The sequence below is a fragment of the Alligator mississippiensis genome, chromosome 14, assembly GCF_030867095.1.
Source record: "Alligator mississippiensis isolate rAllMis1 chromosome 14, rAllMis1, whole genome shotgun sequence".
NCBI lineage: Eukaryota > Metazoa > Chordata > Crocodylia > Alligatoridae > Alligator > Alligator mississippiensis.
Window position 1 is genome coordinate 33,081,457 of NC_081837.1, and position 15,953 is coordinate 33,097,409.

At 43.8% G+C, this 15,953-nt stretch overlaps 1 protein-coding gene and 1 long non-coding RNA gene across 4 annotated transcripts in view; one reads left to right on the forward strand and one right to left on the reverse strand.

Annotated features, from left to right (window-relative positions):
• Positions 1 to 960: 960 nt before the first annotated feature.
• KLHL12 (kelch like family member 12) overlaps positions 961 to 15,953 on the reverse strand; it is a 41,944-nt gene continuing 26,951 nt past the window's right edge. For all 3 annotated transcript variants that reach the window (XM_006277980.4, XM_019492496.2, XM_059717430.1), the window contains exons 7-12: positions 8,287 to 8,393; positions 6,739 to 6,934; positions 6,095 to 6,253; positions 4,934 to 5,032; positions 3,223 to 3,409; positions 961 to 2,471 (exon numbers count right to left, since the gene is read on the reverse strand). In XM_006277980.4, the coding sequence (XP_006278042.1) occupies positions 2,345 to 2,471; positions 3,223 to 3,409; positions 4,934 to 5,032; positions 6,095 to 6,253; positions 6,739 to 6,934; positions 8,287 to 8,393 (875 nt within the window). In that variant the 3' untranslated portion in view covers positions 961 to 2,344. The remainder of the gene's footprint in view (positions 2,472 to 3,222; positions 3,410 to 4,933; positions 5,033 to 6,094; positions 6,254 to 6,738; positions 6,935 to 8,286; positions 8,394 to 15,953) is intronic.
• On the forward strand, positions 11,145 to 12,500 carry LOC109284346 (uncharacterized). The gene is made up of 3 exons (XR_002091767.2): positions 11,145 to 11,296; positions 11,389 to 11,492; positions 12,405 to 12,500. It is a non-coding gene; the product is annotated as an uncharacterized LOC109284346 (long non-coding RNA).

A 15,953-nucleotide genomic window follows, 5' to 3' on the forward strand; every position in this document is an offset into this window, starting at 1 on the left:
AGAGTAGCTGGCTACCATTGTATTTGTGTAACCTAGTTGCGTTCCCCTCCTCACCCCCGTCCCTCTTGTGTTAGTCCCTCGCTCGGGGGTCTGTAATTCTAAACATCTGCTAACATAAAACTCTTTTAACATCTCCTAATAAAATTCAATCTTGGCCTCGAAGGCTCAGAGCAAGCATAATGGCTTCTTAACCTGGCTGCAGAAATACCACATGTCTGTGTCCATTAAGGCAGTTTTCCTGAACCGCCTGGCAGGAGAACCGCTCTTCTGACGTGGTTCACTCGGTACCCACCGAGGTGCAGCAGCTTTGAGGCATTTCTGGAAATGGGAGTCTCCTCCCTAGCTTGCTCCTGCGATGACTGAGGGCAAGCAAAACTCGGGGTCATCCAAACTCTAAGCCTCCAGGTTTGGTCCCGCACATACGATGCCAGCCAAAGGTTTTGGGAACATCTGAAGCCCCAGGTGGGAGTGGAAGATGTTTGCCGGTAGTAGGGCCACTTATGGTTCTGGACTCTTGGATTTGGAATTAGTTTTGGCTAATTTGGTCATGGATTACAAATTATTTTTATATATAAAAAAAGAACCAGCTTCTCCCTGTGCTGTATGAGTTTCAGTCTTGAGGGATATTTTAAAATGGAGACTCCATTTAAGCCAATAAGGGTTTTGCTAGGTCCATGAACGAGGCATGCCCCTGGTGGCTGGTGGGGCACGGCAACAGTAAGTGGGAACTTCCGCAGATGCCACTGGTGGTGTTGGCAGCGGGGGGAGCGAGCGGCAACCGCCTGCAGGTGCCACCAAGCGCCAGCAGCGCCTTTTTGTAGGGGGTACACCACCATGCTCAGGGGGTGCATGTGCACCCGCATGCACCCCCTACGCGTCACCCTGGTAAGGTCAGTACAGATGTATCACCAACACAGTCCTTAGAGGATGTGCGTGTTTATAAGACAGAAAACAGAAAGCTACGTTTTCATAGGCCTCACTTTATTTTTGATAATATCATTAAAAATACACATTGGAAATGAAGTCAAAATGTGGCAGGAACAAACACAAGGATTCAGAGCATCAGCTGAAAGTGCATCAAGTCATGCTACTCTGTCCCTGGTCCCACCCCACCACATCAGCAAGGAGTCAACAGCATGTAGAAGAGCAGCATCATATGGAACTCAGATGCTTTGGGGGCTCAGCTGGTGGGAGGAGTGACAAACACCTGGATCCTTGAGAATGGAGGGCATAAAGTAAGGGATGTGCTTAAGGAAAAGGGCAGTCAACAGGTGAAGGAACTAGGAGCATGAAAGTATATAGCTGAGAATAAATGGGTGAAGAGGAATCTGAATGCCATTTCAAAGAGGCCCCTTATAAGCAGAATGGAACTGGATAAAAGGAAAATCAACACAAATAAGACAGGACAAAATGGATTCCAGCAGACTCGAGCAGTGATTCATCCTAGGAAGAGATTACTTCTTACTCAGTAGTATGTGTACATTCTAAATTGATTTTTTGAGTCACAGTCCCCAGTTAAAAGAGTCTTAGTCACCAAAGGGCCTCACTAGTACACTTTCTGTTCCTCTAAAAGATGACATCCACCCAGGAGGATTGTGAAGAGAGGCTCAGCCAAAGTCTTGCTGCCAGAGGAAAAAAAATATCACTTCCAAGAAATGTCCATTGACCTTCTTGCAGAAAATGTGAATGTACTGAATGCAATTCTCATCACTTGCAGTCCCATCACTTGCATACTCTGCTGCTCCTTCCTCCAATTTTGTTTCGAGTACCAGAATCCCTTCGTCAGTAGTTGAAAGCAATAATTTGTGACTTCCTTGCTTTGTATTCAAGTTGTGTATAGCCTGCAAACATAGCTACAACGCAGAACACCCCTAGGATGTAATTGCTCACATGGGCCACAGAACATTTTGTTTTAAACATTCAGTTTGTCCAAGACAATTTGGAGAGCAGTCTGGATTCCATCCTCGCACATCATGGCAACTCAGAGCTGCCAGTAACCCTGTGTGGCCTGAAGCTTCAGAGGGGACTGTCAAGCCAGCTCTATGTACATGTCCTCAGAAGCATTCATCCGACTAGCTGATCCAGGCATCTCTGCTGTTAGCCACGGGGGATGGGAGACTGGCTGGCAGAGGATGCAATTTCTCTAGGTCCACCCAAGTGCCTTTCTCTAGCTTCTCACAGAGCTCTCGACTTCCAGTGGCTGCTGAGCCAACATGTCTATGCACACTTTGCATAAAAAAAGCAAAGAAAGTGCTATCGTCACTGCACAGCTCTCAAGAACAGTCACTGCAAACCACCCAGAATGCCTGTTCTCAGGGAGTTTCTTATATGGGCCCCGCCAAGGTCACTTCTCCCGAAGGACGCAAACACCAGCATCACAACGTTGCATCCCCAGTGATGTCACCACTTCCCAGTTATCAATGATGGGATCGTAGCACTCGATGCTGCTCAGCAGTGAGTTGCCATCATATCTGCAAGGACAGAGAAGGTTACAGGTGAGCAATGATTCCTCCGAGGTAGAGAGGGACCTTTGGAGCTCTGTGGGGAATTCAGGGAGTTAGAATGGAGCAGGAATGCTGTTAAAATTGCATGTGTGAGGGGAAGGGCTGTATTAAAACCAGCACATAAGCTCTTCTCACTATATCCAGTCAGGTTGAGCAACATTCCAGCATGCAATGCTGCCACTTGCTTAATTCAGTACAGTGAAACCACAGCCCATCCTCATTTAACGAGTCCCATCAGTGAAATGCACGAACAGCCTCATTTGAATCCCTTCTGTAGGATCTTCAGCCTGTTACACTAAATTTACTCGTACAATGGCTGTTACCTTCCTTGGTGAAAACGTGCCACTCCCCTCCTCCACCACCCTGGAGTAAACATTGTCAGCTAACAGGCTTGAACATGACTGCATTTGTCTGCACTAAACATTAAGCCAGGGGTGGGCAAAATGCGGCTCGCAGGCCAGATGCAGCCCACCAGGCCATTCTATCCGGCCCGCAGGGCCCCTAAAAAATTTAGAAAATTAATATTTATCTGCCCCTGGCTGCCTGTCATGCAGCCCTTGATGGCTTGCCGAAACTCAGTAAGCAGCCCTCCGCCCAAAATAATTGCCCGCCCCTGCATTAAGCTCATTAGGGATCTGCTTTCTATTACTTTGGATGAACATGTATAGAGGAACTCTAGAGACCTCTTTGCAGACCGCCCCAGGCTTGCCCTTCTTACCCAGCTATTGCGTACAGTCTTCCCCTCAGCACAGTGGCACCCACATAGCAACGGGGTGTCGTCATGCTTGTCACAGTAGTCCAGGAGTCTGTGCGAATGTTATAGGCTTCCACAGAGGAGAGATGTGCAGTCCCATCAAATCCGCCAACAACATAAATATGATCATTCAACAGAGCAACTCCTGCCCCTGGAAAGGGAAGGAAGGGCGTTCTATTGAGCAAAAGGTGCCAGGCATGCAATGCACAACAATCACTGCAGCTAGGATGTATGGAGTAGTGTCCACCCCAGCCACAGCCCCAGGTAAACCTTGCAGGGTCAAAAGGAATATTCCTTTTACATTTAAGCCACCACCAAAAAACCAAGTAGGGGGTCAAGTGTTTCCTGTCTGCTTCTATCCTAAAGAGAACATGCAATTACTTTTCTCAAAATGTCTCACCACTTACCCGCTTGTAGCTAGTTGGATTCTCCTAATTTCAGCGGATGCAATGGAACTAACACAGCTCTGCAGAGCATGTATGTGGGAATACACTAGGCAGTTCAGCACAGAGATGTTTGCGCACATGAGCAAATCCATAGCTATCCATGTGCAAGCCTAACCCCACCATAAGTCAAGGATGTTACATCTCCAGCTAGTCCTCCATCCACTAGCTAGAACAAGGAGAAAGTTGTGGGATGGATTCCTTTCTCTTTTCCCTTCTTAGCCCTGCATACAGCCAGGCAGCACCTGGTTCTCAGAGACATGCGAGTCTTTACTGTTCACTCTGGTGATGCTCATGATAGGGTAGAAATATCTGTGTGAGCAGGTGCTGTTTCCAGCCTGTACTAATAAAGGCCGTGCTATCTTAGGTAACAACGGAGATTCATCTAGTGATAAAGGCACTTTGGGTTACATTTTATCTCACTGTATGTGCCTAAGTGGCACATACTCAGTATTTTGCCCCATGGCGTAACAGAATGAACCTGGCATTCAGACCTGCCAGAAGTAAAATGGATAACAGGAGAAGGACCAGCCCTCCCATGTTTTAGCCCAGGAGCGTATTAGTTAGTGCACTTGCCCAGGGCATGCAAGATCCAAATTATAGCCCCCCCTACTAATCCAGAGAGGATTTGAACCTGCATCTCTTACTTTCCAAAAAGTACTCTAATCACCAACCCATCTCTTAAAGCTGGTACATTGGGCAGCCAAGGGAGGAAGAGATGTAGGGCCAGGAAGAAGCATACAAATCAGAGCATAGGTGGCTCAATGGGAGAGCTATTGCCCTGGAATGGAGAACACCCTTGGTCCCTTGCTCCTAATGGGGCAGAAACTTCCCCTCTGCTTTCTATCAGTTTCACCCAATAAATACTAAATGCAAAGTGCTATGAGCCATACAATACTGATGGCTCAGAACAGACAGAATGGAGTAGCGTTAAAGCAGGCAAAACCTTGTCTGTTATTTGAGAATAGAATATTCCCTTCAGCAACAAGGCTACATTGAAGAGTAAGGAAATCTTTTTTAAGCTAAGTGAACACTTTTCTGGAAATGGGCACTATGGCTGCACAAAAGCCATTGCTAGAATTGTTTATACTGCAACATACCTACCTCTCCATCTCCCTTCCCATATCAGGATATGACCAATGGCTTTGATGGTGGCAAGACAACTAGAAATGACTGTTCATTCAATTGCAGTTCACCCTTGCTCAGATTCCAGGGTGTATGAGAGCTCTCACCTGAGCGCTTGGTAGCCATTGGGGTCACATTAGTCCAGTGCCCAGTGTGGGGATCATACCTCTCCACGGAATTTAATATGTTCAGACCATCATAGCCACCTGAAACACAATATAGGAACAAACAGTGGGTTTGACACTGAGAACTGTTTAATGCCAGAGAGCAATGTGCCTATGTCGTCCCCACTCCACGTGGTTCTGGCTTAGGTTTGGCAGTGTGAGCAGAGCAACTCAGAGCAGACCAGCATTGCTGGGCAAAAAACCTGTGGGAATACAGTCTCTAACCGTGAACAAACAGGGCTTGGGAGCCCTGGATGCCACAGACAGCAAAAGCAAGGAAGGTCCTGAGGAAGAAGGAATACAATAGCTTTTTTTAGAAAACAATGTAGAGTGGCTACATCATGCTGCCTCAGTGGGGTACACACTGGTAGAGGAGCAGAGTGGCTGAGGAAGGTTTGGGAACTCAGGATGGAGCCGTATGAAAATTTAGCAGATGGTGTTTGGTATGCAATTCCCTTGGAATTGGATAACGGTGGCTGAAAAGCAAAAGCTAAGGCAAAAGTGACCAAGGGGCCTAGAAATGTTCTGGGAATCTGAAATTCCTCCACCTGGAACATTCATACTGTGCAAGCTGGGACCTTCTAACCTGCAATCACCACAAAGAACAGCTGAACCATGAGAAGCTCAGGACAGGCCTCTACAGACTTTCCATGCTCCAGTGACACCACAACAACACCAATCTCCTGGAAGTGCAGGTACTACCTCTCACTGCCTGTAATACGCTCCACTGCATATTTCCTGCAGTCTCCCTCAGTCCCTACACTTCTCAGGTATCTCAGTTGTCTCACAGAACACCAGTGCTAGTTTTGCCCAATTTACTTCTAGTTATAGAGATCTTATGATTCTGTAAAGAAAGAGCTTTAGTCTAAGGCACTGCTGCCTCCCTCAACAATGACTGAATGAAATAAGTCTTTCCTTACTGACTAAGCTGCCCTATACCCTGCGATAGCAAAATTTGTAACAACTTCCTATCGAAGCTGGATTCTGCGTGTACTGGGAGCTCCTGCAGACTACATACATAAAATCTGGGTGAGACACAAGCACCTGCAGAATGGCTGGGATGCTAATACTTGCAGAGAGCTGATGGATCCTATGGGCACCCACCAAGACAGTAGATAACATTATTGGCAACAACCAGGCCTGCTCCTTCCCGAGCTGTCTGCATGTCTCCCAGCATACTCCACTGATCAATATTTGGGTCGTATCGTTCCATACTGGTGTGACGCCGGCTTCCATCAAAACCACCAGAAACGTAGATCATGTCTGCAACAGTATTGGAAGTAGATTGAGATAAACAGGTCTCAAATATTCCCACCCATATACATACATGCCCCTTCCTTGCCTATCATTTCCACCCTTGATATCATTTTATGCACAACTTCTGCGTGCAATTGTATCCCTCTGCAGAGAAGGCCTAGCTTTACTTGAATGCTACCATTCATTGATACATCAGCACTTCCTTAAAAGAAATAGCTGAATCCTGCTAGATATGCTCCAACAAAAGGGTTTCCCATCTATAATCCCTGCTTGGTATTACCTTCTCAAAATACAGACTTCCACACAATAAGGATAAGGAGAAAGTGGAAGGATTGCTCTTAGGGTTAACAGAGAAGTACTACAAACTCCTCTGAAAGTTACCCCCATCCACATGAACAACCACATGCACTAACAAGGGTGCCAACACATTGCATTTCATGCTGACAGTGGAGCAATTTGGTTTCTCTCATTAGCATATGATCTGAGCGTACCTCCAAGGGTAGTGGCCCCTGCCAAACCTCGCCGAACATTCATTGGAGCCACTGAGTACCAGATGCCATCCTCATCTGAGGTATAATCCAAGCATTCCACGGAGCTGAGACGGGAGCGTCCATCGTACCCTCCAATCACATAGATCCGATCATGCAGGGACACTGTAGCAACATAGCGCCTCTTACGGGTAATGCTCTATTTGAGAAGTATCAAAGAAAGGAAATCACACTGATACATGGAGAACTATCACAGCCTATTCCATTCCCTTTTGCTGCTTTTCTGAAAAGGACCTATTAATGCAGTCAAGGACACATGGCAACCTGCATTCAAATGATATGCTGGGGGACCCTGATTGTGTATGGATGGACTTACTTTCTCATGCTCTGTTCCTCTCACTGCCCCCATCTCCTGTCCCCAGAACGCTCACACGGTTCATTTTGCAATTTAAGTTCAATTTGCTGTAAGCTGCTACTGCATCTTTGATGTACCACAGATGTTTGCATTCCTACCACCTGCCTTCATTGCAGAAATTTGTAAAGGGGAAAACTGGTGCTGTGTCACATAAATTAGGAATATCCAGGGTTTTCAGCCATCTAAATGAGATTTAGGGTTCATAGTATTCAGGCTCTTCTGAGGCCAGTGGTACTGAAGATGAGAGGCAGCTTACCACTTTCTTTGCTTGGGAAGGAACATTTCTCATTCTCCATTTCAGGAGATACAAATGTATTTGTTCCCTTCCCTGTTCTCTACAACTACAGTCAGCAACAATGAAACCACTGTCAGACTGCCTCAGCTAGTAAAATAATTACTGTTGAGATTTAAAACTTTTAAAATAAAATAAAAAAATACTCTTTCCCCTTTTTACACAGCACAATGAAGTAAAAAAGGGAAGAAGCTCAATGTAAAAGAATACTTTGCAGCCTTAACTACTTAATTGTTTTCAACTGAATTATGTGATGAACCTACAAAAAATGCAGCAAGACATTATACACAGAGGACTCCAATTTAATGCTGCAACAGACACAGCATAGATATGATACCTCCACTACTCCCTCCCTACCTCTGAAGTTCTTTTTTTTAATCCTTAACTTCACCCCTTTCCTCTTTCTCCATGCCTTTGCATTCTCTGATTGCGGAAGACATCTACAGGCATTCTTAGATCACAGAGAACAGTAAAGGTCAGGAACATTCTTTTCTCTCAGTAAAGAAATTGGCTGGTTTCTCTATCCATTTTACTGATACCACAAGCTGCATATCAAAACTAGAAGTTTTTCAATTGTTTAGCAGCTCTAGAATGTAATTGAAACCTCTCTCAATACATTTTCCCTGAATCTGAATAATTAGCACTTCTTGCAACAACTGAACTTAAGCAATTCTTCTCAGCATAAATCTGAAATTCTTAGCAGAACAGAATGGACACTTCAAATGAGAAAAATTAAACAACTGGAGCTCTATCCGGATGTTCCAGTCTGTTAGGACTATAATCACAGCATGTTTGCAGGAACTAGTGCTGCTGAAAAAAGTCACAAAGCAGATAAATTCCTTACCGGCAAGAAACTCCATTCCTGAGTCTTTGGGTCATATTTCTCCACCACATCAATAGGTGACTGCTGACTGCCAAAACCTCCAATCACAAGAAGAACCTCATTAGCTCCTGTTGGAAGAAAAAAAAAAGACTAGAGTAAAACAAATTCCCTTATCACTAAAGAATTGGCTCACGCAAATACTTTAACTACTTTATCTGCCTGGGAAAGACAGTTTAATGTGCAAACAGTACAGAACAGCTGGCTCTAAGTGAATGACTCCGAGCTTCCCACAGAATTTGCAATCTCCCCTGCATGGAGAGTGCATGTTCCCCTTATATTTTTCTTGCAAAACCCCACTTCTCTTTTTTAACATAAATGACATCCAGACTTGAAACTGCACCCTCCCTCATTCACAGCTTCACTATGAACTAAACCTTTACAACAGCAGGCAGCCTCATTCTGTATGTCTGTCTCAGACATCTTCATGCTTTGTGTTTGCAACTGTGGGTGTAGAGTATTTTGTTTTAGGTAGGTCTTGTGTAGCTGACTGAAGTGTAAAAGCTAGGACCATGTATTACTTAGACAAGCTGAGACCAATCAGCCTTGTAAAAGGCAGCCTTCCTTGTGTGAATACAGTGAGTTTGCCTCAGGAGAGAGCTAGGACAGAATAAGATTTTCCCCACCCCCCCCACCACCCAGGAATTTTCAAAGGACACAACGACAGAAAAATGGAGAGTGGATCAAGATCAGACTCATTATCAACATGGGACATGCCAAGTTCATGTTCCTCCCTGATAGCTGAGATAACTTCAGCTTCATCTGCACCAACTGCAAGCTGGTGTTCATCTTGGAGGAAGTTTCAAGGGCTGAAAGCGTAGTGCCAACAGGATGAAGACTTCCTGGATCAGAGTCATGAGAAGCTGGAGCAGAAGGTGCCAAAGAGCGACAAAGAGAAGTTGCAGCATGTTACTGCCAATAGTCACAAAGTGTGGATTAAGGTAAGAAACTGCTTTCAGGCACTCTGCTGGAGCAAAGGCATCAGAGGAAACAACGGCTGGCAACTACCAAACATGGACCATACATCCCAGAAGGCAGGAACATCGTGGCCCTAGGGATAGGGGTTCCATGAAATTGTGAACCTGGCTCAATAGTGGATGCATTCAACAGATGACAAGTGTTGATGTGCTACTTGCTTGTGGTTTCTTGTGGCATCAAAATGTCATCTCCCTCTTATCTGGGCAAATCTTCAGCCAGTTAGTCTTCATCCAGGCTCTGACTCCTACAAACTCGCAACCACCCACTCTCCCAAAGCCAAGTCTTCATCATCAGTATGCCAGTGTCATTCAGCACCCCACTATGGATCTTTTTGGACTTGGCAGAGAAAAGGAACATGAGGCACAAATGGTTGGGTTTACTGCTATTGATAACACTGTCTAATAATCCCATGAGGATGATAGATGTCTGTTGTTGCATAGGGTATGCATTTTGAGGAAGAATGGGGTGAAATAACACATTTTGTAAAATGGGCAAGCAGTTAGGTTTCTTCTGAGTGAGGAAGAGGAGTGAAAGGCACTACTACATGAGTCATATCTTAGTGAAGTAACTTCCCAAACTTCCCGGAGAAAGAATAACATGAAAGAGAGAAGCGACTTTGTGTTGGGTGTACAATGATTTTAAAGTCAGTATCCCAATCCTTCTGTTCCCTATTCGTTACAAATACTATAGAACAGTCAATCTTCAAGCTAAACCAAAATGTGTTTTCCCATTCAAGTTGCAAGTACAGCCTGAACTCTGAAAACATCACTGTGAACAACCTAACTACCAACATAGCTATAGGCAGATCCATCCAACATAATCTGGGAGAAGCAAATACATGGGAAATGGACTTCCTTTTTGAGTAAAACCATTACACAGACAGGCCATGACCACATGTTAAACTGGCATGCCCCTTTCATCATCATACACAGAAGCAATTATTGTGTACACCAAGTGCCAGAACAAAACTTAAGACTCCATGCTCCACTGATACCCAGATTGTATTTTCTTGATCATTAATGAACAAAAAATATCATATTTCATCCCCTTTTTTCCAACATCATTACCACCAAGAGGCTGGCAATCTGGGTGATGCTGTTAGAGGCATGATAGAATGGGGGCTTCTCTCTTCTGGAACAAGATAGGTTCTGCAGAGCTGATAGTGAATAGGTAAATTAGATAGAGTCAATTGAAATAGTGGTCACCATTAAAATGGCCACAGTGCTGTATTTTTAGGTAAATGTTACCACATTATCTGTGAAATTCTCTGTATTTGATAGAAAGACCACCACAAACATAATTATTAAAGATTTCTGCAGGGGAAGGCTGTGCCCAGATCTAGCGGTGAAAATTTAATCTGCTAGGCACGATAAAAAAATAGAACAGATAACACCCCTTACCACATAAGCCGTACCTGCTCTTTAACTTACAAACAGCTATTTCAAAAGACTAACAGATTTTTAAGATCCTGCCTTGAGGAGGGGGTTGGACTCGATGACCTTGTGAGGTCCCTTCCAGCCCTGCTTTGATATGATCCTAGGATGACCACTGTATGTACAAAGACACAGGGGTCAAAGTTATAGACATTATTATTAATTGTTTGTACTGAGCTGGAATCCAGAGGCCTCAATCGGGGAAAAGGACTCCACTGTGCTAGGTGTTGTATTCAAAATTAGTTGAGCCAACACGCAGATGCAGAGGAGCGCAAGATTCCAGCAAAGTAACTACGATACATGTAATAAGTTACTGTCCAGTTACTAGGCAGACAAAACTCTTGGGGTAGAGTTGATATCTTTTATTAGACTAACTAAATAGTTGCAAAATTGTTTTTTTCTTTGCAGGCTTTTGGGTCTACATTGCTCTTCATCAGGCAAAAGAGAATTCAAAGATTGTAAAATTTCTCCCAGGTAGAAAAGAAAATTCATCCTGCACAGGAGAACTCAGAGATGGCAGGGTTCCCCTGGATGAAAAGGCCAGTTTGTAAAAAAGCTGCTCTGTAAGTATGCAAACTGAGTGCAAACAAAGGCTGAAGCAGGCAGGTTACCTGAGCCACAGTTACTAGTTTAGTTACTCTCCAATGTTTCACAGGCATCGTGGTGGAGATGAGTTTTCGGGACTACACTACAGTGAGACTTTGGGGATTTACAGCCAACTTCCCCCATGCATAAGGGCTGGTGGGAGAAAAGATGAAGGTATTTATGGGATTAATTGACTAAGAAATAATAAAGGCTAGTACTGTGGGCAGGGCAGAAGTTGATGTCTTTAGAGTGGGTATGAGACCGAAGGTAGGATGGGGCTAAGCCAGGCAGGGCCCTAAAGGTGAGGTCAGGTAGTGTGTGTCTAAGACAACGGAAGAAGAAGAACCTGTAGAGAAAACAATGAGAGTGGCAGCAAGGAGTAATAAGTCAATAAGGCACTTTTTTCTTCTTCTTCTGGGCATAATTCCCATTGTTTTGATCACCCGGAAACAACTGTAGCCTTAAGCCAAGTATCTTTCTCAAGAGCCCCAAAACTATGCTTGGAATGCAGAGTGGGAGCTACAGAAACAGATAGGAAGAACATTTTATCTTCTAGGAGGCCAAGAGCAAGCAACCCCTAACAATGAACTAACTGTCCCAGCTCAGCTCTGCAGGACTCTCAGAAAGACTAGAACATAGCATCAAGTGAGAAGGGGGCTTGCGGCTCCCCCTATCTGGGAAGCATCTGTCAAAAATAAGGATACATTTTTGCTCTTTAACACTAAAGTGTGTCTTCGTTTCCTGGGTGTACTTGGTAGCCCTGTTGGTCTGAGACAAAAAAGACATACAAAAAACTAGAACTCTTAGTTCCAAAATGATACCCTTTATTAGACCAACTGGAAAATGGCAAGAAAAATGTCCTTTTCTGCAAAAATGAAGTTTATTTCCTACGTATGGGGACTTTTTACCATCTTGTACCATCTACACTTTTCCCAGAGCTTGATGAAGGGACTTTGATCCCGAAAGCTTGCAGAAAAGGACATTTTTCTTGCCATTTTCCAGTTGGTCTAATACAAGATATCATTTTGGGTCAACAGGAGTTCTAGTTTTTGGTATGTCTTCATTTCCTAGCTCTTCTTTTCTCAGGTACTTCTAATGATTTAAGAAGAAAGGCAGGATGAAGGAAGGAAGCAAGTCATGGTAAACAACTCAGTGGATAAAAATACATTTTTTTTTTAATTAAAAAAAAACAACTTTTTTATTTAAATCAGATTGTTTTTTGTCATTGTATTTTTTGTGAAGATGCTTTAAAAAAACCCCAATATAAAGATAGTTTTCATTTAAGAAATGTTAAAGCTCAAAGATATCATTGTGGAATAGGGATTATAACTTCTAATCATATACTATTTGAGACAATATTTCTGGATAAAGTATATGAGAAAGAATTTGAACAGCATTCAGACAGTCTAGAGGAAAATTATTAACCTGAGTCTTGATGGGTGGAGCAATGTCCACAATGATCCAATAATATGTGCTTGTGTGACAGCAGAAGAAGGGACTGTCTACCTTACAGAAACAATTGATACATCAAGAAATGCACACACAGCAGACTACTTACAAGAGGTAACAGTAAAAGCTATAACAAACAGTGAAAAAGAATTCAAATGTCTAATATGCAGCTCTGTCACAGACGATGCTGCAAACGTATCAAAGATGAGAAGAAATCTAGAGGAAAGTGAAGAAAGCCCCAAACTAATAACATATGGCTGCAGTGGTTGTTTGATGCATCCAGAAATAAAGGCTAACGTTGCGGAAATTGCAAAATACTTCTGTCACAACCACTTTGCGGCAGCTGCTCTGAAGAAAGCAGGAGGAACCAAACTAACTCTCCCACAAGATGAGCGATGGAACTCATCATTGGGCTGTTTTAAGCGGTATATTGAGATCTGACCTAATCTGATGACAATTTGTGAACAAAATTGTAAAAAAATAGATGGAATTGTTATAGCCAAAATTCTCAATGTTGGGATGAAGAGAAATATAGAACAGATGCTGACTATCCTGAAGCCTATTTCCATAGCCTTGAACAACGTGCAGGGAAATCACTGTTTTATTGTTGATGCTGTTGAAGTTTGGAAGGAACGGAGTTAGATCTTGAATAGAGAAATACACGACAAAGTTAAGTTACAGGCATCTAAAACAATGGATGGATCAAGCACTACCTCCAGCTCATTTTCTTGCCAATATTGTCAATATTCAGTTCCAGGGTCAATTTTTAACTGAAGAAGAGAAGTTGGCTATGACATGGGCATGTAGCAATCACGCCTCTATAATACCAATTATAACAAATTTCAGGGCTAAGGGTGAACCATTCAAAAATACATGTTTGCTGATGAGGTTTTAAAGAAAGTCACACCAGTGAACAGGTGGAAGTCACTTAAGCACCTGAATCCATCAGAGACTATTGAAGTGATAATCCAGCTTTTAACAGCAGTAGCTTCTTTACATGACTTATGAGGGGAGGCTGAAGGAACTGGGCTTATTTATTCTAGAGAAAAGACGACTGATGGGGGATTTAATAGCAGCTTTTAACTACCTGAAGGGGGGTTCAAAAGAGGATGGAGGTAAACTGTGTTCTCAGTGGTAACAGATGACAGAACAAGGAGCAACGGTCTCAAGTTGCAGCAAGGGAGATTTAGGTTAGATATTAGGAAGAATTTTCTCACTAGGAGGGTAATAAAACACTGGAACAGGTTACCCAGAGAGGTGGTGAAACCTCCATCCTTGGAAGTTTTTAAGATCTAGCTAGACAAAGCTTTGGCTGGGATAGAATCATAGAAAATGAGGGTTGGAAGGGACCTCAGAAGATCATTTAGTCCAACCCCCTGCTCAAAGCAGGACCAGCCCCAACAAGATCACATCAGCCAAAACTTTATCTAGCTGGGCCTTAAAAACCTCCAAGGATGGAGCTTCCACTACCTCTCTGGGTAACCTGTTCCAGTGCTTGACTCTCCTCCTCGTGAGAAAATTCTTCCTAATAGCTAATCTAAACTTCCCTTGCTGCAACTTGAGACTTAAAAAAAAAAAAAAAAAAAAAAAGGGGGTGGAGGAGGGGGTGGGGAGGGGAATCTTAGAGCTGTTGGGGGCCAACCTCTGCCACTCCAATGCACATGAATGGTGCGTGCCCCTGGCAGCTGGGGGGGGGGAGGGGCATGGCTGCACTGGTGATGGCGGGAGCCCAGCAGCAGTAAGCGCAGAGCTCCCGCAGACATCACCAGCACTATTGGTGGTAGTGGGAGGGGAGGCAAGTGCCGACCAGGGGTCAGTGACCACTTGCAGGCACTGCCGGCATTGGCAGTGGCAGCCAGGGGCGATTGTGGACTGCCTGCAGATGCTGCCAGCGGTGTTGGCAGCAGGGTGGCAAGCGGTGACCGCCCGCAGCCGCCGCCATCATTGCCGGCAGCACCTTTTTGCAGGAGATGCATCGCCAGGTTCAGGGAGTGCATGTGCACCTGTTTGCACCCCTTACGTGTCACCCCTGCTAATGCAAGTGTTGGATCCCTCCCAGGACAGTGATTCTCAGCCTGGGCTAAGATCCTTTCAGGGGTGCTGCAGCGCTGAGGGGTGCAGACCCCGTTCCAAAGACAGTCCCAGCCATTGCTAAGAGGAAGCTGCAGCCTTAGTAACTCCCTGACCTGCTGGGACTTTTGGGCTCTGCAGAAGAGCAGCCCCAGCATCTTTCCACAAGCAACACCTAGGTGCAGGCTCAGCACTGGTGCTACCCCCCACTAGGGGCACTAAGACTACAGAGGAGCTTGGGGTTTAAGGGGCCTTGGGGCTGCCTCAGCAACCCGTCACTGGCTCCCATGTGAAGGGGCGGGGCACGGGTGCAGCAAGAGAAGATAATCTATTTGGGGTTGGTCCTGCTTTAAGCAGGAGGTTGGACTAGATGTGACCTCCTGAGGTCCCTTCCAACCCTCATTTTCTATGATTCTTCTGCAGGTGTAGAAAACTTATTTTCTTTCTTTGGACTAATTAATTCTACATTGAAAAATTGCTTGGGCACTGAAAAAGCAGGAAAGCTTGTCTTTCTTTTCCAGTCTATGAATAAATAGAAAGAGGTGCACATGGCTCTTCCTGCATAACCCAATATTTTAAGTTTCTAATGTTGACCTGGCTGAAATAATCTATTTAATTTTTGTTCAAAACACATTTCATATTTATAACTTAAATAGTTAAAAATTCAAAAAGACATATGCTTTTTGTTAAAATACTTATACATTTGTTCTTGAAGAAAAATATCTAAAATACATAAGCTTTAGTTAAAATTATTGAAAAGCCATAATTCAATTAATCTGAAAAAAAATCTCAAAATAAATCACTGCTTTAAAATAGATAGTGTGTACCTTCTAAAAATGAAACCTACATCTATCTTTGAGTTGTGAATAATATGTATTAAGGTTATATCAAACAAGAATGCACTTTTTGGACAAAACAATGATTAAATCGAGGCTTCCTGACTAGTGATTTAAATCATGATTTCAACCATGATCTAAATTGATTTGATTTAAAACCTAGATGTCCTTAGAGACATAGATAAGTCATCCAGGAAAGAAGGTCTTGGGGCTAAAGCTCACAAGTGGGAATAAGATGTGGCTTCTTCTCCCAGCTCTACCACTGGCTCACTGTTATGAA